General features: G+C 36.0%; 1 protein-coding gene across 1 annotated transcript in view; it reads right to left on the bottom strand.

The window, feature by feature from the left end:
* The window catches only part of IL1RAPL2 (interleukin 1 receptor accessory protein like 2), a 599,554-nt gene that overhangs the window by 15,220 nt on the left and 557,384 nt on the right, over positions 1 to 26,950 (bottom strand). Inside the window, exons 6-7 of the mRNA XM_055267708.2 lie at positions 13,661 to 13,806; positions 5,325 to 5,468 (exon numbers count right to left, since the gene is read on the bottom strand). Of these exons, the coding sequence (XP_055123683.2) occupies positions 5,325 to 5,468; positions 13,661 to 13,806 (290 nt within the window). The remainder of the gene's footprint in view (positions 1 to 5,324; positions 5,469 to 13,660; positions 13,807 to 26,950) is intronic.

Below are 26,950 nucleotides of genomic sequence, written 5' to 3'. Positions count from 1 at the left end.
GCTGTATTGGCTCAGAGCCAGTCTCTCCAGAGAGAACATGTGCATGTATGCATACAATTTTTTTCCCTGCAAAATGTTAATGAACATAGCTACTTGAGGTATTAGTTTCTGAAGGTTTTAGATGGACCACATCCATACTGAAAAAGTTATAGTGAGATTTTCAAAATTCCCTTATTAAAAAAATTTTTTTAAAGTTAACGTAGAGAGCACAGACTCCTGTGAACTATTAGTAAACCCAGTTACTTACAAATAATAACTGCGAAAGACTGTTAAAAATTTCAGGATTTCTTTCTCAAACACATCAATATTTTCTATTAAAACATACCTAATTAGAACATATCTAAAACCTGACGACAAGGTAATTTTTAAAATGAAGCAGCCACTCATTTACTTCCACCACAACCCACACCATGATTTCATTCTACATGCTGAAGGAGGAATAAACTATAGACATATGTGCTGTAGATACCCTCTTTTAGGAGTGGATGAGACCTCCCTATCTCTGAAGTAGGATTATGTTGTTCTAATTTTAGTAAGATTTTAGCCTTCACCACTCCCAAACAAAAGAAATTCTGGTTATTTATATTAAGATGGTGCCTGAAAGAAAGAGAAAGGGTTAATACTCTTTAGCATCTTTTCTGGCTGCAAAAGGCTTCCATAAACCTTGGTTGGATTACTTGATTGCCTGGAAGCAAATGTACATGAAGGACTGCCCTGGGTAGTTGAGATCATTTCGCTTACAAGTTGGGTGCATTCCACTGGTGTGCATAAAGTTCTGCTTGGAAGTGAGAATGTTCATAAGCAATGCTAATGTAAGAACCTCCTGGTAATCCTAGCACCTCTGCCCTTGTTCCAATCACGTGCAGGATACACCTGCAGGCCCCTGACTTTCTCCAGCTATAATTACTCACCTGGGACTCAGAGCTGCCGATGATACACAGCTGGAAGAATAAAATAGGCCAAAGGACAAATAGCTCCATTCACATGAGCAGAATATATTTCATTGTTCTTGATAGTGTTGCTGCCTCAAACTCCATAATGTCAGACCAGACCCTGTTACTCTCTCTGACTTTGATAACTTTCCTGTTTCACAAACCTCCCTAAATTCAACCACTTATTAATTCATTCAACAATTATTTGTTGAGCATCTGCAATGGCTACTTGACTTCTTTACCCATCTGACCAGACCTTCTAGACTCCTGTCCTATTGCTTGTACTATGGTTATTTGTCTTCCAAACATACTAAACTCACATATTCTTGGTTCTGTCCTTACTGGCTCCACCTATATTCTGATATTGCAGTTCAATGCTACAAACACTTACCCCTAGAATTACTTCTATACTTACATTTTCCAAGTTGTGACAAACAGCATGCATGTCCTTGGTACGTATTAACACCCAACACATCTGGATTATAAATTTTACCTCGCATTCTAGAAGCACACCATTTGTTGAAAAAATGAATGCTTCTGGTTTCATTCATGTCCCTTTAAGATGAACTAAAGGTGAAGAGCTTATGGTGGCTGGCCAGAGCAGGAAGAAAGCTCTCAAAGCCACCATGTCAGATGTCCCAGAAGTTCTAGGATACCAGCTAGTGAGCCAGCAGTGATACGGATGCTACAGTTTAAATAATGCACTTCAGTCTTATGCAGACAGCCAAGGAAACCTCATGAATAGCTGCAGCTGTTGCTCACAAAGAGGAGCAAGATAGATAAAGCAAAATCAACAACATGATGCAAATAAGGTTAACAGCAAGGCCTGAAAATAGTTTCTAAACCAAAAGGCTGTTCAGCAGCACCGCTTTTCTAGGCAAGGCTAGTGAGCCTTCCTTTGTGCTAAATCATGCTGACTAAGCTCATCTGAGGAACCAGGAAATAGAGCACAATGCAGACAGAACAGTGTAAAGAAGAGGGCTGGCACAGTGGTTACCATAGGTATGCTGTTCCTAATAAAGAGAGAAGTTATAAGGAAGATAACGAAACATTTTGTAGAAGAATTTTCCTTTTGTTACGTTTGTCCTTTTCTGTTATAAAATCTGATTCGAATCCTGTTCCCTATCAAGAAGCCATTCGTGTTTATAACTCAGTTGTTCCGCAGCTGTGCTAAAGAGAGTGCTAAACTCCTAGTTTCTACAGAGCAAATACTGTGTAATCTTGTTGATTATTATATACCTACTACCTACTATAGTACTATAGTACGTGTGTGTGTGTGTGTGTGTGTGACTGTAGTGTTAATCCAGATGAAGAATATAAGTAAATGCATCATGCATAGTCCCTGCCACTTAGTAGACACTTAAATATTTAATGACTGAAAAATTGAAAGGTTAAATAAATGAAGCAATCATTGGTGGGGTGAAATAAAATGAATTAAATTTTAAACATGGCTAAGAAGTTAAAGTTTGTTGGATGGATTTTATTTTGTACAAAATCAGGCATTTTTATAAGAACTTTTAGGAAATACTATTATAGATATTATCATAGAGCATTAAGAAAAAGCATATGGTTAAAATTAAGTTGTGCCTATGATATGTCAAAATATTTAAATAGTGAAATGAAAAATTTGATAGATTATCTGGATGACATTTGGCATTCTGTAACTGTAGATTTCTAAAAGGCAGTTAAAATTCATTTATTCATTTTCACCATATACATGTTGACTTTTTAGTATTCCACTGAAGCTAATACAGAGGTTATATACTTAAAGTCCAAGGTTCTATGCAGAAATATAAAATATTTTAGCCATCCTTCCTAATGAAAACACTTGAAGTACCCTCTCCCCATATTGCATTTTCCCCCAAACAATGAATTTGGAATCAATACATAAAATTATGTAATCAAAATGCTCTATATTACTGGACACCTTTGAACCCATGAGCCACATTGCAGATAAAGATGCAAAGTGGAATATTTAATTCCTGAAAAATTGTATCATATCAGCATAAAATTAATCTCACAAATATGTACTATAACCGATCAGTTAGTCTAGGTTATTGGGTATCAGTGATGAAGGTAATTAATTATTATAGATTAACATAATAAATCATATAATCTCAGAGATTAACAAACTGCATATTATCAGGACTCAAAACATATTAATCACAGAAGCCTCCCTTTCATATTTTTATTTATTTTATTCTTTTTTCTTTTAGATACAGGGTCTCACTCTGTCACCCAGGCTGGAGTGCAGTGGTGCGATCATAGCTCACTGCAACCTTGAACTCCTGGGTTCAAGCGATTCTCTTGACTCGGCCCCCACGACTATCTGGTACCAAAGGCATGCACCACCATGCCCACCTAATATTTTTTAAACTAATTTTTGTAGAGGTGAGGTCTCCCTATGTTGCGCAGGGTGATCTTGAACTCCTGGGCTCAGACAATCCTCCTGCTTAGGTCTTCCAAAATGCTGAGATTTTGTGAGCTACTGTGCCTGGCCCCTTTTATGTTCTTTTACATAGATAATACATCTTTTACCTTCACAATTGGATACTTTAGCCACTTGCTGGCACCTGGGAACCAGGGACATTTCCCTCAATAACATATTCTCTCTAGTTTTTTTTCTGTGTACAGATAAGAAGTCAAGATTTTTCAATATTAACTGTTGTATAGAGGAAGAACTGAGGGTAATTGATCATATTTCCATATATATTGTCAGTGTATATAATAATTGTTGGAATAGGCCTTAATTTTTCATTTTTAAGATATGTCTGAATAAGAGTCTGTAGTACTTTTAAACGGGCTGCTGTAATTGCTGAGTAAATGTGTAGATTTGAAAATGAGCAAATGAGCATGCATATGTACTCATCAAAAAGCATTTCACGCCAGGTGCAGTGGCTAACGTCTGTAGTCCCAGCACTTTTGGAGGCTAAGTCCAGAGGATTGCTTGAATGCAAGAATTTGAGACCAGCCTAGGTAACAAGGCGAGACCCTGTCTCTACAAGAAATAATAATAATAATAATAATAATAATAATAATAATAATAATAATAATAAATTAGCCAGGCATGGTGGCATGCACCTGTAATCTCAGCTACTCAGGAGGCTGAGGCAGGAGGATTGCTTGAGTACAGGAGTTTGAGGCTGCAGTTAGCCAGGATTGCACCACTGCACTCCAGCCTGGGTGACAGTGAGACTCTGTCTCAAAAAAAAAAAAAAAAAGGCAAAACAAAACAAAACAAAAAACACACATTTCTTTGTAGTTAAAAAAAAAGAATTTCTGTAATTTACTATGAAAATATGAAAGTCAATTAAAACCCGCCCATATGATCATTCATATAATAGTAACAATAAGACCAAAATCAGATTCCTCAAAAATTTTGACATTACATCTATCACTATAAAATTAAAATCAAAATTGTAAATTTCTCTTTTTTGAGGTAAGACCATCAACTCAAAAAAATAAACAAAAGCTCCAACCTTACTTATTTTGGTACAATGAAAACTCAGTTTTAAGTCTGTCTTTTTAAAATAATGTTTTCCAAATAGGACTACTTTCTAAAAAATTTTTTGGCTTACCTGTGGCATTCTATACACATTTCCAAGGCTTACAGCAGTTGTGGGATGAGAACTTTATGTATAAGAAGCTACATGCCATGATTTCTTATTGATTTTGATTGGAAACATGGCAGTTTGTACCCTTGAAAAAAATTAAATCATTTTAAATGTTCAAAGAAACAAAGCTCAGTATACTGCTTTATTGATATTTCACTCACAAGATTTTCAAAATTCATAAACAGCAAACATAAGAAAATTATGAGCTACACTCTGAATTTTTATTCTTTCAGATCACCTTTGAGAATGGTGCTATAAGCATTCAAAATATGTAGGTACATGTACTCTGAGCTTTAAAAGGATTGTCTCCATAGCTTTCAATCTGTTTCTTGCATGATTGCTTGTTTTGTAGATGGCAGCAATGGCTATAAATGATCTGTACTTAAACTTGCATTTTCTGAAAAAATTGGAATTGATTCTTAATTTGCTTCTTACTAAGAGGGAGGGATTTGACAGCAATTGTTTTATCTCCTGAGCAACTAATGTCTCATTGTTAAACTTTTTATTGGAAATAAAGTCAAATGTATAGGAATATTATAAAAATAAAACTATTTCAAAAAACATACATAGCATTTACTCAGATTTACCTATTGTTAATATATTCTCCTCTTTTCTCTTTTTCTTGGTAAGTCTTCTAAACTACTTAAAGGTAACTAATTTGCCATAGCGCTTTACCCCTAAATATTTCAGCTTTTACTTTCTAAAAATAGGGAAGTTCTCTTACATAATCATAAATGCATGCCATTTAATGGAATTTGAACAGTAGAAGACAGCTTACCATCATTAGTTTCATCAGCTCCAAAGTGCTGCCTGTAGAAGAGCATCAATTCAATGTTGTAGCATTTGTAAATGACCACCAGCAGTACAAGGAGGAGGAAGATTGCTCCCAGGCCCCCTGCAAGCTCAATTTTGTAGATTAAATCTGGAGCAAACAGAATAAACAGGAAAAGGTAATTAAATCAGTAACACTTGGGATCTTCCCATATTTCTAGTATATAAGATGTACTACCATTCTGTTTTCCTTTCCAGAAAATTCTTGCTTAATGCAGTAGCTTTGCTCTTGATACATTTGTATGAATCAAATTTTTGTAAAATAAACTATTTAAAATTTGATTAATTTACTATTAAAAGTGGTAAGTCTATCTGAAAAGGAATAGTTGCTCTCAATTCGTTTTGAATGCATTTAAGATGTCACATATATGCTTTTGCTCTAAATGTATTTCAGGGAACTATTAAAGCTACTTTATTCTGGGTCCAAGACCAATATTTTCTTATTTCTGTTTAATTATCTTATTGGTTTAGCAAGATTACCATCTAGTACTTCTCAGGCCACAGGCCCTCTTCTTTTGCAGGAGAACAACATCATAAAATTACTTTCAGAATCAAATAAAATCTAATGAGTTTGCAGGATTTAACTGTTTCATTTAGCCCCAGTAGAGCATAATCCAATATAAGGTAAGCAGGTAAAATTAGCTTATCCATTTCCCTTACTTATTTGAATAAATGACTGTAATATATATGTGATATAATATGCCCAATGGAGCTAAAACAGAATGAGAAATCCAGGCTAATCACTTGGCCTCTTCAGCCAACACCAGCCTACCTGATAGCAGACTTAGGCTGCTCCAGTGGGGCATCCCTAGAACTCCGAGCATTGGATCAATTAAATCAAAATATAATGGAAGAAGACATAATGTCTCCCAGGCTCAGGGAACAGTGACTTAACCTGTAGTTAATCAGTGATATTAATAAATCTAAAGAGTGTATCATCAAAAGAGGGTATGGTATCATGAAATTTAGAGAAATGGGAAGTCAGAGGAGAATTTAGAATGTGAGTTCAGCAATGTCCATAGGAAAAATACTGAATCTGAGAGACATCAGACCAGAGATGTATTTTCCACAGGGACATTATTGGTCTCATTGTAATTAGATAAAATTACCTACAAGATTACCTAACCTCCCTTTAACGTAATTACATAATTACCAAGTGACTAGTTTATTACTAATTCAGCTTACCATGTAACCGGAAACTAGAAAAGAGAGAGACAATCTAGTTTGTACATCAGTTCCTTGTGAGTTTAGTTGGCATCAGTCAGTCTTCCTGGATGGATCAATTCTGGGGCACTGTCAAAATCAAATTGCTGACCACTGACAGTTTGTCACTCTTGAAAGCCAGACTGTCAACCTTTCTCTAGGAATGTCCCTTATCTCTATACAGGATTATTGCTTAAGAGAAATTAGCCAGGCTCAATATAACAATTAAGATCCATTTAGCAGTTTATATTTTATAAAAAAGAATATATATATATATATATATATATATATATATATATATACACACACAGAGAGAGAGAGAGAGAGAGAGAGAGAGAGAGAGAGAGAACAGCCAATCAGGAGAGTCATAGAATGGAAATGTAAGAAACACAAATAAATGTCACTCTTTTTGAGTATGGAGAGAGGGGGAAGGATAGAAAAGGGAAGAGAGTGGGACTGCTGTGAAGGACAAAATATGCCAACAAGGAACATTGTGAGGGTACACACAATGAATAGGGGTAGGAAATTGGAATCTGTGTCTGTCGTGCCTGCTGCAAGAGGTGGTCTTTTAAAAAACTAAGCCACAAAATTTCAGGTAAAAAAAAAAAAATTCACCACATAATTAGCAATGCTTCCTGCCCTCTATGTAAAACATGGCTCTCCAGGAACCACTACCTTCCTCTGCCTCTGCCTATGTTGGGGATAAAGCAGGCTTTCTTAAGAAATCTCTGTGGGCTGCAAATCACAATTTGTACTTGTTTTCTCACCATCTTAAATACACCATCAATTATACATTATTAAAAGCCAATTTTAAATAGAGAGAGCAATACAATTTTCTTTGTTACTCTGAAAACTGACTTCTCTTTCATCTTGGGGCATTAATTGACTTGATTCAAAAGGTTTTTCCTGTTTTAAGATGTTCACTTTATGCCATAAATTTTTTGGTCTTTCTGTCTCTCTCTCTGATCAGAAGAGCTTTCAAATGTTTTAAAAGTCGTGAAATGGGAAGTTTTTCAGCAATTTCTCTTATTTACAGAGTAGAGTTGCTATTAGGTAGATGGAAAACTTCAGCAGCAGGAACAATTTGTGCTCTCAAGTAGCAGACATTTTTTCAGCAGTAAATTTATGGAAGAAAACTATGGTGAAAAAAGTACCTTTGTGATTTTGGGGTCCATTTTATAAAAATGTCTTTGAAAGATATTATGTAATGATGGCTGTTTAAGTTGAAAACTGTGGACCTAGGCCCAGAGACTCAACCAGATTCTTTGATTCAGCCCAGGCAGTCACATCAAAAGGGAAACATCTATCCTATAATCAGAGGGCAGAATTGCCATCACCATAATGACACCTGGATTTTCTTTTGTCTTCTATTTTCAATTGCAATTTTCAATCTCAGCAGGATCTATACTTCTAGGGACATTTACTGACTAAGAAACCGAAAGTCATTTTAGTTGGGCTGTGTCTTGTATATGCTTCACAAAGAGAGCTGTAGCAAGAACAGCAAATATTTATAGGCTTGTAACTTCTTCTAGGCACCCAAAGTACATGTGTAGCTCTTTTTACCTTCTTAGTTTGAACCCACCTATTTCTTCACTGTGAACACAAAGATCAGATATTATAGAATGGGACAAATAGCAACTGAAGCCAAGGGACTGGAGAGAGGGAATGCAGGGAATGTTTGAGCTTGCTCCTCTGACTCACAAGTTGGGAAGCAGGTTAGGAGATCCCACCTGAGGGCTTCTGTCATGGTCTGAATGTCTGTTCAAAATGCATATGTTGTAACCTAACCCCCAAGGTGATTATGTAAGACGGAGGCCTGGCCAGGCACAGTGGCTCAAGCCTGTAATCCCAACACTTGGGGAGGCCGGGGTAGGAGGGTCGCTTGAAGCCAGGAGTTTGTGACCAACTGGGTCAACAAAGTGAAGCCCTGTCTCTACAAAAAATTTAAACAATTAGTCGGGCATGGTGGTGTGTCCCAGCTACTCTGGAGGCTGAGGTGGGAGAATTACTTGGGCTCAGGAGTTTGAGGCTGCAGTGCGCTATGATTGAGCCACTGCGTTCCAGCCTGGGCAACAGAGTGAGACCCTGCCCTGTTTCTAAAAAAACAAAAAATAAAAAACGAGGGAAGCATGTGAGAGGTGACTAGGTCATGAGGGTAGAACTTTCATAAATGGGGCCTGTTATAAGAGATGCCTGAGGAAACCTGTTTGCTGCTACTGCCATGTGAGGACACAAAGAAAGTGCCATCTATGCGAAATGGGTCCTTACCAGATACCAAATCTGTTGGTACCTTGATCTTGGTCTTCCTAGCCTCCAGAACTGTGAACAATCAATTTCTGTTGTTTATATACTATCCAGTCTAAGGTATCTTGTTATAGCACCCCAAATGGACTAAGACAGAAATTGGTACTGAGAAGTGGGGTGCTGCTGTAACAAATACCTAAAGTTGTGGAACCAGCTTTGGAACTGGGTAATGGATAGAGGGTAGAAGAGATTTGAAAAGAGCCTTAAGGGCAATTCTGGTGAGGGCTTGGAAGAAGAGAGCTGTAGAGAATTCCTCAGTCACCTTAGAGATTGCCTAAATGGTCGTGATCAGAATGTTAGTAGAAATATGAATGGTAAAGGCCATGCTGATATCTCAGACAAAAATGAGGAATAGGCCCCTACCAGATATGAATCTGCTGGTGCCTTGATCTTGGACATCCCAGCCTCTAGGATTGTGAGCACCAAATTTATAATGTTTAAAAATTACCCAGTCTAAGGTGTTTTGTTATAGCATCCTGAGCAGGCTCAGAAAGTTTTCTATTCAGGTATGGTGGGACAGAGTGAAGCAGCAGCACTGAGAATGAAGAGAGAGAGATTCAATGATATGCCTCTGTTTTATGAGAAAGGAAGTATGTGCAGAGAAACAGAAATAATTACCAGAATTTCTTGAACCTAAGTTCAGACTCTTGGCTCACCAAAGAAAAAATTTAGGATGAACTTCTTACTGAAATGCTAGTTGCACTTAGTGGCAAATTGTTCACCTGAGAATAAGGAAGTGGTAGGTGCAGACAGAAGACAGATAGGTAAGAAGATGGGTAGGTTACAAAACTTGATCCTGTTAATTGGATATATTAGATGTGAGTTTTCACTTTACAAAAGCCCTTTTCACTTAATGAAAGGATGCATCATGTTTCTTCTCCATAATGATCACTTAAGGCATTTTAAATATTTGACTTAGAGCTCATCAGGAAGTTATTGTTCCATAAAACAAGCCATACTAGTATTCCAAGTAGGAATACTACTGCCAATGAGGCCAGGCTATGATGTGATAAAGCCTAAAAGGTCCAACTCCAAAGGAAATATCTTAAGTTTCTCAAAACAAGCCAGAGCTTGTTCTGACTTAAAAAAAATATGACAGGTCCATAAGGATTCTTGCTCTTTCTTGGGCTTCCACTATATTGTCAGAAGCTGCTAAGGAGACCAAGTGAGGGAAGATTAACTGCATACTTTTGTAAAGCACAATGAAATCATTTAACTGCTACCTAGAACAGAGAGTACAAACTGGTATACTATGGGCCAAAAAATTGGTTCTGTTGGATCATACAATGTTTCAAAAATGAATACTAATATTTAAAAATTAAAAGACATCATATCCAGTCTTTCAGCTTCACTTGAAAACTTCGAAGCTCTTATATCCCTGGGCATACATTCCAGCAAAAACAGCAGTAATCTTATAGAACAAAGTAGTTGTTGCCCTTTTAAAGCAAGGCATGTTTTCTCTAGTCTATGTTTTGATTTTGTCTAATATCCAGCCCTCTTCTTAAAAAATTCAGTATTTTCCTGGGAACTGAGGTCTTTTGAGTTTGCAATCCCTGGAAAGTAAACAATACTTGAAAAGAAAAAATGCATTTAGCTAATCCAGGGCAGACATTAGTCATGACAAAATCACAGATCAAATCTTCTTTTTATCAATCCCTGTTATCTATTGCTCACCTGATTGTGCTTGTCCTCTATGAGGAGAATTTTCATCCAAGAAATAGTTTTGAGCACTTATTATGTTTTATGCACTAGAGATACAGCAGTAAATAAGGCAAGAAAAGTTCCTGTTCTCCAGTATTCTATATTTTAGTGGGGGGAAGAAAACAAGAAGCAAACAAACATGTAATATAATATCCAATAGTAATAGACAAAGTGAAAATAAGTAGAGATAGGTTAGAAGAAAAAGAAAATGAAAGGTAATATCATTTTATATAGGATGGACAGAAAATAACCATCAAGAGGTAACATTTAAGTAGAAATCTGTATGAAGGGAAGGAGAGAGTCATGGAGACAGCTGGAGGCAAGAGGGTTCCAGACAGATGAAATAGCAAGTGCAAAGGACCTGAGGCAGGACTGTGTTTGGTGAACATGAGAAACAGAAAACAGGTTAGCGTGTATAATGTATGAAGAAAATTGTGGTAGAAAATGAGATCAGACGTAAGAACAGCTTGTGCAGTGCCTTACAGGACATGGTAAAGATTTGGGATTTCATTCTTAGTGGAAAGGGAAGGAACTGTGAATGGAGGGTTCTGATCAGGGGAATAACATGACCTTACGTACATATTTAAATGACCCTTCTGACTGTTGTGATAAGAATACACTGTGAGAGGAAAAGGGTGGAAGCAGGGAGACCAGTTAGGCTGTTACCATGATCCAGGTAATTGGTGCTGATGGCTCAGAAGAGGATGTGGGTAGTGAAGGTGGGAAAAGTGTTCAGAGTCTAAATAGGCTTTGAAAGTTAAGCCATGGGATTTGCTGGTGGAGTAGATATAGGATGTGAGCAGAGAAAAGAGAAAGTGAAGAATGACTCCAAAGATTTTGGCATGAGCAACTAGAACAATGGTGATGGAGATGGAGAAGAGGACTGGAGGATCAGGTTTGTAGGCAGGAGAAATTAGGAATCCTGTTTGGGACAAGCTAAATTTGATATGCCTACTAGATCTCTAAGAAGAGTTGTTTAGTAGGCAATTGAGTATACAGGTGAGAAGTCCAGGCTAGATATAAATTTGGGAGTTGTTAGCATATAAGTGGTTAAGCAAAACCATGAGATGGAGATAGAATGAAATCACCTACTGAATGAGTGAGAAGAGGGGACCTGAACTCTGGGGAACTCCAATATTTAAATATTTGGAAGATGAGAATTAACATTGTCAGTTAACATGATTTAGACCAGTTTTCTTGTAGAAGCCTTGGGTGGTAGCAGAGTATTATAGTGTGTCTTGGTTTGTAGTGTCAAATTTTTAGAAATTTTTAGGGGCTGCCCTGTATTGCTTTACTTATTAAAGAGAAATGGATTTATTTTAAAACTCAAATAAGGTTATTTCTGTCCACACGGGCTGATTGATAAAACACCTCCCCATTATTTTTCCTCATAGCAGGTTTTTAATTATAACACTACATATCTTTTGTGGAATTCTAAAAAATGTTTAATCTTGGTCTTTCTTTGCATTCTCACTCCTCCAAAGAGTATAATCTCCAAGAAGACCTGGGTATGTCTATCTTATTCAGCGTTCTATTCCCCAGCACCTATCATAGTGCTGGCTGTAGCTAAGTCTTCATTAATAAAAGAAAAAAATAACCATTTATTTGACCAGAATGGGTTCTCAGTGCTTATTACTAGCTAGACACTGCTCAAGTTGATATCTCTGAGGATACAGAGGTACAGCAGCAGGTTCTGATTGGAGGATCTCTAAGCCCGAAATAAGACTGAGATGAACAGAAACAAAGTGATCCTCGCCACAAGGTGTTTGGGCATGATCAATACCTGCCCTTCATGTGGTTCCTAAGTGGTTACCTAGGATAAATTATCCAAGTTCAGTATAATAATAAAGACTGTTTGGTTATGGCATATTTCACACCCATTATATCATTATTATTTGAACCTCAAAGTGACTCTGCAAGGTAGGTATTATTAATCATATTTTAAAGATAAGAAACTAAGGTTTAGGGAGTCTAATAAGACAAGTCAGTCCTACTGAACCAGGATCTCCTGAAATCTGGGTCTTCTGACTTTATTAGACTCCTTTACACTTAAATATGCCTTTATTTTAAGATAGAATCAAGTCTAATGGAGTATGAAGTGGTGCTAGAGATATAAATGCATTTTTTCAGAATAATGATTCCTCTCTGCTTCTTCAAGAGCTGCTGGTCATTGTCAAGTATTCGGGCTGGCTGGAAAATATAAATTCCATCCTGGCCAGGAAGTACAACTAAGTGACCTTGCTGATTGAATCTGTTCTATTATTGCTCTAAAACCTAGGCAACAAAAACACTGATTGAGAACATTTGTTCTGCTACATTTGCAAAGCCTTTGCCAGATGTACATATACAGAAAGTATTTAGCCTTTTGTAGCAATTAAAAGTCATAGCAAGGTAAGAGCCAATTCAGAAGCTACTCTAGCTGCTGAGATTGTTTGTTGTTCGTATATCTGTTTTTTTATCTCCTTTATATGTAAATTTAGAGTTTCTTTTCTTTGTTCATTATATACAATTTCCACCCCATCTGGAACCAACTTGAGAAAGGGATGCCAAAATATTTAGAAATATATGCACCTGATAAAGACCTCTTAATACCAGGTCATATCATAAAATATGGTTTATAATTTTTATGATAACAATTGTAAGAATATTATATGGGATTATTAATTTTTTAATTTTTTAGTTAGGGAATAAAAAAGCAACTGTGTTTCTCATCCAATAATAAAATCTCTTGCATTTCATTTAAGCAATATAAGATATAAGAAGGCAAAATATGGAGAAAATATTGAATGTCAAATATATATCAAATTGTATGCAACACTTATAACTAAGGTACACTTTATATCACTGGATTTAACATATGACAATACTTCATTTCATTTATCCACTTCCTAATGGTATTGAAGATCATAGGTATTTTATGCTAATATGCAGAGCAAGAGAAATATCTTTCCTTAAAAAGACAAAATGGTTAATAAAGGTTTACACTACATGATAAAATAACGCCAGGAAATATCTCTAACTTCAATAGTTGTTGATAGCTAAGCAAACCATAGTTATAGTTATAAAAATAAATACCCTTTTTACGCAGCAGAACACTGGCATGTTTCCGTCCATTTCGGTTTTCAACATGGCAGGTATAATTCGCCAGGTCAGCTTCCACGACTGAGTCAAAGATGAGTGCCAACTCAACTTCTTTTTCTCCAAGATGCTCTTTGAGAAGCCTGAAATAAAGACAGTATTCTTGGCTGAATTGGCTTGATTTGGGCAGAAAGCAGCCATGCAAAGACTACAGATGGTCACACAGCTCACACAGGTCTCTGATGATGGGCGTGGAGAATCCTGGCTGGGTGTATGTGTGGGTGGGACCTTCTACAAGAAAACACAAAAAGTGGCTCTTGACATGAAGATAAGATGGAAAAGAAAAGAAGTGAATAATTCACTTGGCAAAAAGACATAGTAACATGCCACTAGGCTTTGATAAATAAAGTCAACATGGCTTGTATGGTGAAAAGGAGGAAACACTGAGTTCCATGCTCTAAACTAAGATCATGGAAACTAATTGGATTTTTGCATCATGGCATTAAGGGAAAAAATCTGTAGGAGTATAGGTTTTGTGGTAGAAGTTAGAGTTTTGACAGTAGTGAGGTAAAGGTGTAAAGAAGGGGGCCTTGAATATAGTTGCCTTATGAGAAGTAAACTGAAGATTTTTAGTGGCCTTCTATCTCCATACATTAGTGAGAAGCCTACTCTCTGCTCTTCTCCTGGCTTTTGTCCAATGCAGTAATGTGCTCTGAGCCCTAATCCCCCAATAATGCTAACACGCCCATGACCCTGATTTCTCCAGACACTGCTCCCCATCTGTCCCTCTGCTTTCTGCCCTCACAGGAGAAGCCCTCTGCAACATTTTCTCCTAGCCTTGCTTTTTTTTAAAGCTGCAAAGGATCTTGTATGGCCAGGAACAGATGTTCTTTGCAGAGGGGCTGAATTGCTAGGGTTATTTCCTGAAGAGTCCGCCTCTTGTTTCTTTGGAGAGTTATACTCTCAACAACGACCAGCTACCTTCTGGGTGAGATGAAAGTGGGTACCCTGTCAACTTTTCTTTTCTTTCTCTTTCCTTTGGCCAAAGAAGGAGCGAATCATGAGTCTACATGGTGACAACCCTGCAGTTTAGTTCTGGAGTAGGTTCTTAAATACATATATTTTTCAATCATGAAATATTTTAGATGGAAAATTGGAGAAGCAGAAGTAATTCTCATCTTCTTTTTGGACACCTGGTTATAAATGCAGGGAATGTCCCTATGACTTACTGGCACTCAGCATAAAATTGGAAACATGACTGCTCAGAAAAAAACTGGGCTCTAAGTACCCGCCTCCCAATTATAAGCTCAGGCTTGGTCTTTACAAAATCATTAACTCAATGGTGCCTTAATTTAACTCATCTTGAAACTGTAAAATAACTACCATACGTACTTCAACTTTGTTGTAAGGGTAAAATGGGTTAAAGTGATTTGAAAAGTAAATAGCACTATGCACACGCAAAGGTATGTTATTAAACACAAACATTTCATTATCTGAAGGTAGATTGTATTTTAGCTACTCCAAAAATATTTGTATTTACATTTACTGACATTTAAGATTGGCTTGGCTTAACCTCTTCTGCTTCCCATTTGAGAGCAGGAAGGGCTTAAAGTTGGGCTGGTGGAATGGAGTTTCTAAAATTTGAGTCTCTCATACTAAAATCTCAAGCCCTTTACATTTATGTACCATCGCAGAACCAGACAAGTATAAGAATTTTCTTAACTGCATTTGGGAGACCACATCTTATGGTTAGTTTTTCTATAAATTGTTTTTATTTTTCCTGACTAAAGTTGTAGTTTCTCTTTTTCTCTTCTCTCCCGACATGTACCTAACCAAGACAAAATTGGGAATTTACTACTTTCATGGTTTATATTGACTTTTGCTCTCTGTTTTTCTCCCTGATGTTGGTAAATAACACCACACTCAATTATTTTAGCTCTGTGTAACCTGCTGTGGAAGAACCCCCTGTAGTTTCAGAAGCTGCGTAGGCACCACAACTTCAGTTTAATTTGAAGCTTCACATGGAGGGCAGCCATAGCCTCTGCCAGGCACAGGGTGGAAAGCTGATCCTGTTCTTCCCAACCAAGCCTTTCCTTCTTCTAATGCAGTTTCCAAAAACAGCTCTTCACAGGCTGCAGAAAGAATCTGGAGAGAGGATTTGAAAAATGATCCTTGGTTCATCTATTAATATATATGAGGTATCTTAATTATCAGCTCCTGAAAAACCTAGGTGACTGACTTTCGTTTTTTGGAATTAAAGATCAAAATGGTGTTTATGACTACAAATCACTCAACAGAGCAGTCATAATTTTCTAGCAAATATATTATTTTTAATTTTAATTTTAGGTTCAGGGGTACATGTGCAGGTTTGTTTTATAAACTGCCTGTCACAGGGGTTTGGTGTACAGATTATTTTATTACCTAGGTAATAAGCATAGTACCCTCCTGCCACCCTCCAAGACTCTCAAGTAGGCCCTGGTGTCTGTTGTTTCCTTCTTTGTGTTCAAATGTACTCAATATTTAGCTCCCACTTATAAGTGAGAACATGTGGTATTTGGTTTTCTGTTCCTGTGTTAGTTCACTTAGGATAATGGCTTCCAGCTCCATCCATGTTGCTGCAAAGAACATGATCTCATTCTTTTTTATCACTGTGTACTATTCCATGGTGTATATGTAGCACATTTTCTTTATCCAGTCTACCACTGATGGGCATTTAAGTTGATTCCATGTCTTTGCTATTGTGAATATTGCTGTGGTGAACATAGCCATGTGTGCATCTTTATGGTAGAACAATTTATATTCCCTTGGGTATATACCCAATAATCCAATAATGAGATTGCTGAGTTGAACGATAATTCTCTTTTAAGTTGTTTGAGAAATTGCCAAACTGCTTTCCACAATGACTGAACTAATTTACATTCCCACCAGCAGTGTACAAGCACTCTCCTTTCTCTGCAACCTCACCAACATCTGCTATTTTTTGACTTTTTAATAATAACCATTCTGAATGGTGTGAGATGGTATCTTGTTGTGGTTTTGATTATCATTTCTCTAATGCTTAGTGATGTTGAGCATTTTTACATATGCTTGTTTGGCTGTATGTATGTCTTCTTTGGAAAAGTGTCTGTTCATGTTCTTTGCCCACTTTTTTATGGAGTTTTTTTTTTTTTTTTTGAGACGGAGTCTCGCTCTGTCGCCCAGGCTGGAGTGCAGTGGCGCAATCTCGGCTTACTGCAAGCTCCACCTCCCGGGTTCATGCCATTCTCCTGCCTCAGCCTCTCCGAGTAGCTGGGACTACAGGCGCCCGCCACTACGCCCGGCTAATTTTTTTGTATTTTTAGTAGAGATGGGGTTTCACCGTGGTCTCGATCTCCTGACCTCGTGATCCGCCCGCCTCGGCCTCCCAAAGTGCTGGGATTACAAGCGTGAGCCACCACGCCTGGCCTTTTGTGGAGTTTTTTTTTGTTTTTAATTTTTTTAAGTTCTGTGGATTCTGGATATTAGTCCTTTGTCAGATATATAGTTTGCAAATATTTTCTCCCACTCTGTATGTTGTGTGTTTACTCTGTTGATAGTTTTTTTTTTCTGTGCAGAAGCTCCTTTGTTGAATTAGTCCCATTTTTCGAATTTTGTTTTTGTTGCAATTGCTTTTGGCATCTTTATCATGAAATCCTTGCCAGATTCTATGTCCATAATGCTATTTCCTAGGTTGTCTTTCAGGATTTTTATGGTTTTTGGTTTTACACTTAAGTATTTAATTCATCTTGAGTTGATCTTTGTATATGGTGTAAGGAGTCCAGTTTCAATCTTCCGTGTATGGCTACCCAATAATCCCAGCACCATTTATGTAATAGGGAGTCCTTTCCTCATTGCTTGTTTTTGTCAACTTTGTCAAAGATCAGATGGTTGTTGATTGGTGGCATTGCTTATTATGTTCCATTGGTCTATGTGTCTGTTTTTGTACTGGTACCATGCTATTTTGGCTACTATATTCTTGTAGTATAGTTTGAAGTCAGGTAATGTGATGTCTCAGGCTTTGTTCTTTTTGCTTAGGATTGCCTTGGCTATTTGGCCTCTTTTTTGATTCCATATATATTTTTAAATAGTTTTTTCTAATTCTGTGAAGAATATAACAATCCATAAATGATTCTTTTCCAAAATTTAATAAGTGCCTGGCTCTGGGCTATATATTTGGCATACAAGAAATAGAAACATTAAAAGATGTGGTCCCTTCTTCCATTAAACTTTAAAATTTAAATGAGGAGACACGATGTACATAGTTGCAGAAAATTATAGAAAGAATAAGGCAAAGCAGGGTGGTACACTCATGCTTACAACAGTATGTCATACAGTGGATAGACTACTGTTGACTAAGTTATCCAAAAAATGCTTAAGAAAATTCTCACTAAATGAAAAGAAGGGAAGGTTTTCCAGAATAGAAGACAAGAGTAGGTTTTTGCAGAATGTGTGAAAGAGAGGTATTAAAGAGACTGGTTTCAGAGTAGAGGTTATAAGGGAGGGAATCCTGGGATATATTTCACATGACCTTAGAAGTATCTCATTCCAAGTATTGATATTATGTGGGAGGGTAAGAACCACATACATTTTAAATTGATTATTGAAACAATAGTTATACAAAAAACTCACTTATTTAATGTATACAATTTGATGAGTTTGTACATACGCATGCATCCATGGCAAGTGAGGGAGGGGTGGTAACCAGAGGGGTCTAAATATTAACATTAAAGGCAAGTTATAGTAGCAGTGAACACTGGTACAACAAAAAGTAACCAGTTCAGGTGACAGACATCACTATATTCCAAAATTTTATTTAAATTGGTACTATTAGTACAAATTAATACTCTAAATAGTTTGGAAATTGTCCCTCGCATTCTCACAAAAAGAAATAAGTGAACAAACTGAAAATTACCAACTTTTCTTAAATCCCTCAAATAACAAGTCACAGGGCAAACTTCTGCCCCAGAAAGTTGAGAGAAAGGCAAATACAGAGAATCACAGTATACTGGAATGAGATTCCCCAGGAGCAAAGCCAGTACCAGCACAAACACTTGTAATAGATAAATTCCTGGAGATCCACTACGATCTTGAGAGTTAAAAACACCATGAGACCTATATTTAGGGGGACCCCACAATTTTGTGAGTTTTGCCTACATAAGCGCTACTAAGTTCTTACTGTGAAGATTGGAAAAAGGTTCCCTTATGCTTCTGGCAGGGGGAAAGGGAAAAGTAACCATTTTAAAATGAACCCAGAGCACTTTGTCCTCTTTTTAAAAATGCTTGTTGACTGAGTGTAGTGGTTCATGCCTGTAATTCTAGGCCTTGGGAGGCCAAGGCTAGAGGATCATTTGAGGCCAGGAGCTCAAGACCAGCCTGGGAAACATAGCAAGAACCCATATCTACAAATAATTTTTAAAAAATTAGCCAGGCTTGATGGTGTGCACCTGTATTCCCAGTGAGGCTGAGGTGGGAGAATCACTCGAACCTTGGAGTTAGAGTTTGCAGTGAGCTATGATTGTGCCACTGTACAACAGCCTGGGTGACAGAGCAAGATCATGTTTCTTTTCTTTTCTTTTTTTTAAAGCTTGCTCTCAAGGGAAACCACTTTATCATGACCTAAACTACTTAGGTTTTACCAAAGCCTAGCCCACCTGGGAGAAGGGAAATGACTACTCTAGCTTTACTCTCACCTAAAGGGATGGGGGAAGCTAAGAAACACTTATGAAGGTAACATACCAGGGGCACAAGCTCACTAAAGGCAGTGACATCATAGAATTTTGAAATATGTTCCACAACATCAATCAGGCTCCTGTATAATAATAAGGGATTTTATTTGAAAAAAAAAAAACCTACAAAGCTCAGGCCCTATTTAAGAAGTAATCTCGAGGAAAATTCAAACAAAACAGTGGAGACAAGAACAAAAACACTAGAGGCAATTTCAGCCTCTGACACCTATAGCTATATCAAAGAGTAAACACAGTCTAACTTTTAGTCAGATAAACATAAAATCTCACTTTAAAGGCCTATTTACTGCAGTTACTTTTACCCAATACATCATATCTGGCTTTCAACAAAAAAGTAACAAGGCTTATTAAAAAGCAAAGCAAAGCAAAACAAAACAAAAAATCCCCACAGTTTGAAGAGACAAAGCAAACATTCAGAACCAGACTCAGATATGGCAGACATTTTGAAATTACCAAACTAGAAATATAAGATAACTATGATTAATATATTAAGGGCTCCAATGAAAAAAGTGGACAACATATATCAACAAATTAGTAAGGTAACCAGAGATGGAAACTCTAAGAAAAAAATCAAAAGGAAACTCTAGAAATCAAAATATGTTGACAGCCAAAGAAAGAATCAATGCATTTGAAGATATGTCAATAGAAACCTCCTAAACTGAAATTCAAAGAGAAAAAAGGACAAAAAATAATGTAAAAAATGTCCAAGAATTTAGGAACAATTACAAAAGAAGTAATATGCATATAATAAATACCAGAAAGAGAAGAAAGGAACAGTAGAAATATTTAATTAATATGCTTGGAAAATTTTCTAAAATTATTAACAGACACCAAACTACAAATCAAGGAAGCTCAAAGAACACAAAGCAGAATAAATACCAAAAAACCTACACCTAGGCATATCATTTTCTAACTGCATAAAATTAAAGACAAAGAAAATCTTGAAAGAAGCCAGAGGAGTAAAAAGAAATACCCACCACACCTATAGATAAACAAGAATAGGAAATTGATCAGACTTCTCTGTAAAAATCATGCGCGCAAGAAGAGAGTGGGGTGAAATATTTAAAGTGTCGAAATAAAACAATTACAAACCTAGAACGTGATATTCAGTTAAATTATCCTTCAAAAGTGATGGATAAATAAAGACTTTCTCAGACAAACTAAAACAGGGAATTTGTCACCAGTCAACCTGTGTTGGAAAAACTGTTAAAAGATTTTCAGAGAAAATGAAAGTGATATATAGCAGAAATTCGGATCCACATAAAGAATAGTGTTAGAGCAGGGATAAATCAAAATAAAATAAAATATTTTATTATTCTTATTCCGTATCTAACACGCAACAGTTTGTTCAAAATAATAGCAATCATGTATTTGGTGATTACAGCTTATAAATAGGCAAATTAATGACAGAAATGTTACAAAATGGCGGAATTGGAAATACTCCATTATCATGCACCAGCACTACTTGTGAGATGGTATAGTGTTAGTTGGAAGTGGACTTAGATTAGTTAGAAATGTATTTTGCAAACTCTAGAGATACAATTAAAAATTTGAAAATATAATTGATACGCTGTTTGAGTTCATTCTCACATTGTTATAAAGAAATATCGGAGACTGGGTAATTAATAAGAAAAGTTTTATTGGCTCACAGTGCCACAGGCTGTACGAAGCATCTGCTTCTGGGGAGCCCTCAGGCAGCTTTTACTCACAGGGAACGGCAAACGCAGAGCAAGGCATCGTCACATAGCAGGAGTAGGAGGAAGAGAAGGGTGGGGAGGTGCACACTACACACTTTAAACAACCAGATCTCACAATAACTCACTCACTATCATGAGAACAGCACCAAGGGGATGGTGCTAAGCCATTCATGAAGGACCACTTCCATGATCCAATCACCTCCCACCAGCCCCACCTCCAACAATGGGGATTACAATTCCACATGAGATTTGGTGAGTACAAAGAAGCAAACCGTATAACATGCTAAGAGAGAAGAAAAAATAGAATAATATAAAATGCTCAATTAAAACCAGAGAAGGCAGAAAAAGCATGGAAAATAAAAAAGGAAACAATAAGAGCAATGAATAAAAAATCTGTTATAAATATAGTAGATGTTTAACCAGCTATATCAATAATCACTTTATTTTCTATTAATACATAATATTTTTAGTTTATGGTGTACATTTAATATTTTGTTACATATACAGAATGTGTAATAATCAACTGAGGGTATTTAGGATATCCATCACCTTCAGCATTTATCATTTCAGTGTGTTGAGAATATTTCAAGTCCTTACTTTCAGCTATTTTGAAACATATAATTCATTGTTGTTAACTATAGTCACCCTTCTCTACTATTGAACATCAGAACTTATTCCTTCTATCTAACTATATGTTTGTTTCCATTAACCAACCTCTCTTCCTCCCCCCAGCCCCACACTCACATCCTTCCCAGGCTCTGGTAATCATCATTCTAATCTCTACCTTCATGAAATCAATTTTTTTTTACTTCCTACATATGAGTGAGTATAGGGCTTATTTCACTTAACATAATGACTTTGAGTTCCATCCATGTTGCTGCAAATGACATAATTTCATTCTTTTTATGGCAGAATAGGATTCCACTGTGCAAATATACTACATTTTCTTTATCCATTCACCCATTGATGGACACTTAGGTTGATTCCATATTATTGCTATTGTCAATAGTGCTTCAATAAACATGGGGGTTCAGGTATGCCTTTGAGATACTAATTTCATTTTCTTTAGATAAATACCCAGTAGTGGGATTGCTGGATCATATGGTACTTCTCCTTTTGTTTTTTTTAAGAAGTCTTTATACTGTTTTCTTTGTTGGGAGACATTGCTGATTCAATCTCCTTACTTGCTATTGGTCTGTTCAGGTTCTCTTTCTTTTTTATTCAATCATGGTAGGTTATATTTATCCATGAGTTTATCCATTTCCCCTAGGTTTTCCAGTTTGTTAGTGCATAGTTGTTCATAGTAGTTTCTGATAATCTTTTGTATTTCTGTGGTATCAGTTGTAATGTCTCCTTTTTCATTTCTAATTTTATTTGGGTATTCTTTCTTTTATTCTTGGTTAGTCTAGCTAGTGGTTTATCAAATTTGTTTATTTTTTCAAAATAACTTTTCATTTTGTTGATCCTTTGTACTTTTTGAGTGTCTATTTTGTTTAGTTCTACTCTGATCTCTACTCTTTCTTTCTACTAATTTGGGGTTTGGCTTGTTCTTGCTTTTCCAGTTCCCTGAGGTGCATTGTTAGGTGGTTTGTTTCAAATCTTTCTACTTTTTGATTAAGCACAAACTTTTAACTGTATTTAATACAAATTTATACCTATAAACAAGTAATGCTTTTGCTGTATCCCATAGGTTTTGGTATGTTTTGTTTCAATTTTCATTTCTTTCTAGACTGTTTTTATTTATTAATTAATTTCTTCATTTGACTCAGTCGTTGTGCAGGGGCATGTTGATTAATTTCCATGTATTCCTACAGATTTCAAAGCTCCTCTTGTTATTGATTTCTAGTTTTAGTTCATTGTGGTCTGAGAAGATACTTGATATGATTTCAATTTTAAAAAATTTGTTGAGACTCGTTTTGTGTCCTAATATATGGTCTATTCTTGAGAATGTTGATGTGCTGATGAGAAGAATGTATATTCTGCAGCTGCTGGATGAAACATTCTGCAATTGTCTATTAGATCCACTAGGTCTAAGGTGCAGTTTAAATCTAATGTTTCTTTGTTGTTTTCTGTCTAGATAATTTATTTATTTCTGAGAATGGAGTGTTGAAGTCCCCAAATATTATTTTATTGATGTCTATCTCTCCTTTTAGATCTAAAAATAGTTGCTTCATATATCTGGGTGCTCCGGTGTTAGGTGCACAAATGTTTGCTATTGCTATATCCCTTACCAAATTGATCACTTTATCATTATATAATGACCTTCTTTGTCTCTTTTTACTGTTTTTGACTTAAAGTCTGTTTTATCTGATATACGTATAGCTACTTTTGCTTACTGTTCATTTCCTTTTCCATGGAATATTTTTTCCATCCCTTTACTTTTAGTCTATATGTGTCTCTACAGGTGAAATGAGTTTCTTTTAGGCAGAATATATTTAGGTTACTTTTAAAATTCATTCAGCCAATCTATATCTTTGAAGTGGGAGATTTAATTTGTTTACATTCAAGGTTATTATTAATATGTAAGGACTTATTCCTGTCATCTTGTAATTACTTTCTGGTTGTTTTGTATATCCTTCCTTCCTTCCTTCCTACCTTCCTTCTTTCCTACCTTCCTTCCTTCCTTCATCTCTTGCTTTTTTATATTGTGGTTTGGTGGTTTTCTGTTTTCTGTACTGGTAATATTTGTGTTCTTTCTCTTCCTCATTTGTGTGTTTGCTGATAAAATTTTAGACACAACGACAAAAATATAGTCCATGAAAAAAACAATTGATAAGTTGGACTTTATTAAAATTATAAACATACGTTTTGTGAAAAACAGTTAAAAGAATAAATAGATAAGCCATAAAATGGGAGAAAATATATGCAAAACATATACTGATTAAGAAACTTCTATATGGAATTCACAAAATACTCTTAAAACTCAACCATAAAAAAACTAACAACCCAATTTAAAAATGGGCAAAAGTTCTGAACAGACACCTAATGAAAGAAGATATACAGATAACAAATTAGCATCTGAATATATGCTCAATGTCATATGTCATTAGGGAATTTTTAATTTAGACAATGACATACACTACACACCTATTAGAATGACTGAGACCCAGTATTACCGACAACATCAAATTTTGGCAAGGATGTGAAGCAATAGAAATTCTCATCCATTGCTGGTGGGAATGCAAAATGGTACAGCCACTTTGAAAGATATTTTGGCAGTTACTTAAAAAGCTAAACATTGTCTTACAGTATGATGCATTAATCATACTTTTTATATCTACACAAAAACTTGCACACAAGTGTTTATAGCAGCTTCATTCATAATTGCCAAAACTTGGAAATAACCAATATGTCAATCAATAGGTAAATGGGTAAACAATTGTGGTACATCCAGACAATAAAATATTATTCATTGATAAAAAGAAATTAACCATCAAGCCACAGAACTACATGGAAAAACCTTAAATGCATATACTAAGTGAAAGAAGTCAGTCCGAAAAGGCTACATACTGTAGGATTCCAAACGTATGACATTTTGGAAAAGGCAAAACTATAAAGACAGTAAAAAGATCATTGGTTACCAAGAGTTTTTGAGGAGAAAGGGAGAGATGAATAGACAAAGCTCTGGGATATTTAGGACAGTGAAACTATTCTGTATGATACAGTAATGGTGGATACATGATATTTTACATTTGTCAAAATCCATAGAACTGTATAACACAAAGAATGAACTCTACTGTAAACTATGGACTTTAATAATAATGTACAGTGTTTCATTAATTGTAATAAATGTGCCACACTAAGTCAAGACATTAACAAAATGGGAAACTGGGAGAGGCAAAGGGGCTATATGAGAGTTCTCTGTACTTTCTGCTCAACTCTTCAAAAAAAATGTATCCTGTTATCTGTTAACTTCTTTGTAACCCTAAAGCTGTTGTGAAAAATAAAGCTTATTAAATAAATAAATCTCCTTTGCCTCTTCAAAAGGTGTTTTACTGGAACTACTTGTTTAGGGTGTGCTGTAGCTTTAATTTTTGTATCACCAGCAACTAGCATGGTGCTGGTAGCATTAAGAAAACTCAATAAAGGCACATTGAATAAATGAATGCATTTTTTAAAGTATTTTGTCATGAAAAGACATGTAGGAACCTTAAATGCATATTACTAAGTGAAAGAAGCCACTCTTAAAAGGCTATATACTGTGTGGTTTCAACTATTGAAATTTCGGAAAAGGCAACATTTTGGAGACAGTAAAAAGATAAGGAGTTGCCAGGAGTTTTGGGAGTGGGAGAAATAAATAAAGTGGAACACAGAAGATTTTTAGGGCAGTGAAACTCATCTGTATGATACTATAATGGTGGATACATGTCATCATACATCCATTGAAACCCATAGATGGTACAACACTAGGAGTGAACTCTAAATGTAAACTATAGACGTTGGGTGATCAGGATGTGTCAATATAGGTTCATGGATTACAACAAATGCACCACTGTGGTGCTGGATATTGATAGTGGGGGGAGTCTTGTGGGTAATGTGGGAACTCTGTACTTTCCACTCAATTTTGCTGTGAACTTAAATCTGCTCTAAAAATTACAGTGTGTGTGTGTAATGCTAGAAAGACACTATATTAATGCATTTTAGTACAATTCAATGCCATTAAACAGATGTTTTAAAAGTTATATGTGCCTGGCAATGTGGTAAGCTGGGAAGTATTAATAAACAAATACCGTCTCAAACGACTGTGCATTATTTCTCATTATTGACTTCCTCTAATAAATTTAACTAAGGCAATAAAAGGAGAAAGTAAAAAAGTAAATACTTTATTAGCAGGCAGATTCAAAATTACTTTCCAGTTTCTTCCAGGGGACATGGTACTTTGAATTTTTTATAAAGATGTTGAACTGCCACCAGAGAGTTTATACTCTTCAATATCTGCCCATATCATCAATATCACTACTAGCACTTCTGCTGTCCTCATTATCAAAAAGTACTTATTTGTAAGCAGCAATCTGCTCTAGCAGACATTGTACTAATATTTACATGTAGGTGCTCCCTGCTGTCCTAAAGATCATAAACTAAAATAAGCAATGCTGAAGGGAATGATAACATAACATTCAGATAAAAACACAAATGCAATGAAATTTTAGTGAAATCTTGGTTAGTGGAATTGTTCAGGGATGGAAATTCTGGCTAATTGAATTTTCTGCTCACCTGAAATTTAAATAGAATTTTCTGCTCACCTGAAATTTAAAGTCCTGTTGTTTTCTTAATTGAGGTAAATAATTATAAAACGTCTAAGACCACTTTTCATTCATCGTAAATGGTCCCTTGAACTATTCTGAGTCCTCCTTTGATGGCTAGGTATCTTGCAGAGTTTCTGGGTCATTATCCTGAGTATGAGTAATCATTGTCCAGGAATGACGATTGATAAAATTAAGGATGGGAGGTATGTTTAAAAAAATTAAAATGTTCAATTAAACAAGATCTCTTTCTTGGTGTTATTTGCTTCCCCCCGCCCATTAAAGCATTACTACTCCAAGTCCAGCATCATGCCCAGAGTCTGACAAAATCAGATCTATTGGCTCAATGCATTGAGGGGGGGCATTCTAGAGGAACTATGGATTAATCCTTGATTGAAGGAAGGAAGAAAGTTTTGTAATGTTTACATTTACACTGAAAGATTCTGATGAGGTTTTAGGGAAGCAGGGGTAAATCCTGGATTGGTTGGAGTTTCTGAGGCAGGATTGGAAAAAATGGGGGTTAACTAGGGACTGGGTTCTCTTATGGGGCAAGGATAGCTTAGCAGTTGGGTATCCCTGGTAGTT

Source organism: Symphalangus syndactylus, chromosome X (assembly GCF_028878055.3).
Source record: "Symphalangus syndactylus isolate Jambi chromosome X, NHGRI_mSymSyn1-v2.1_pri, whole genome shotgun sequence".
Classification (NCBI taxonomy): Eukaryota; Metazoa; Chordata; class Mammalia; order Primates; family Hylobatidae; genus Symphalangus; species Symphalangus syndactylus.
Note: the sequence above shows the minus strand (reverse complement) of the source record. Positions and strands in the feature narration are given on the sequence as shown.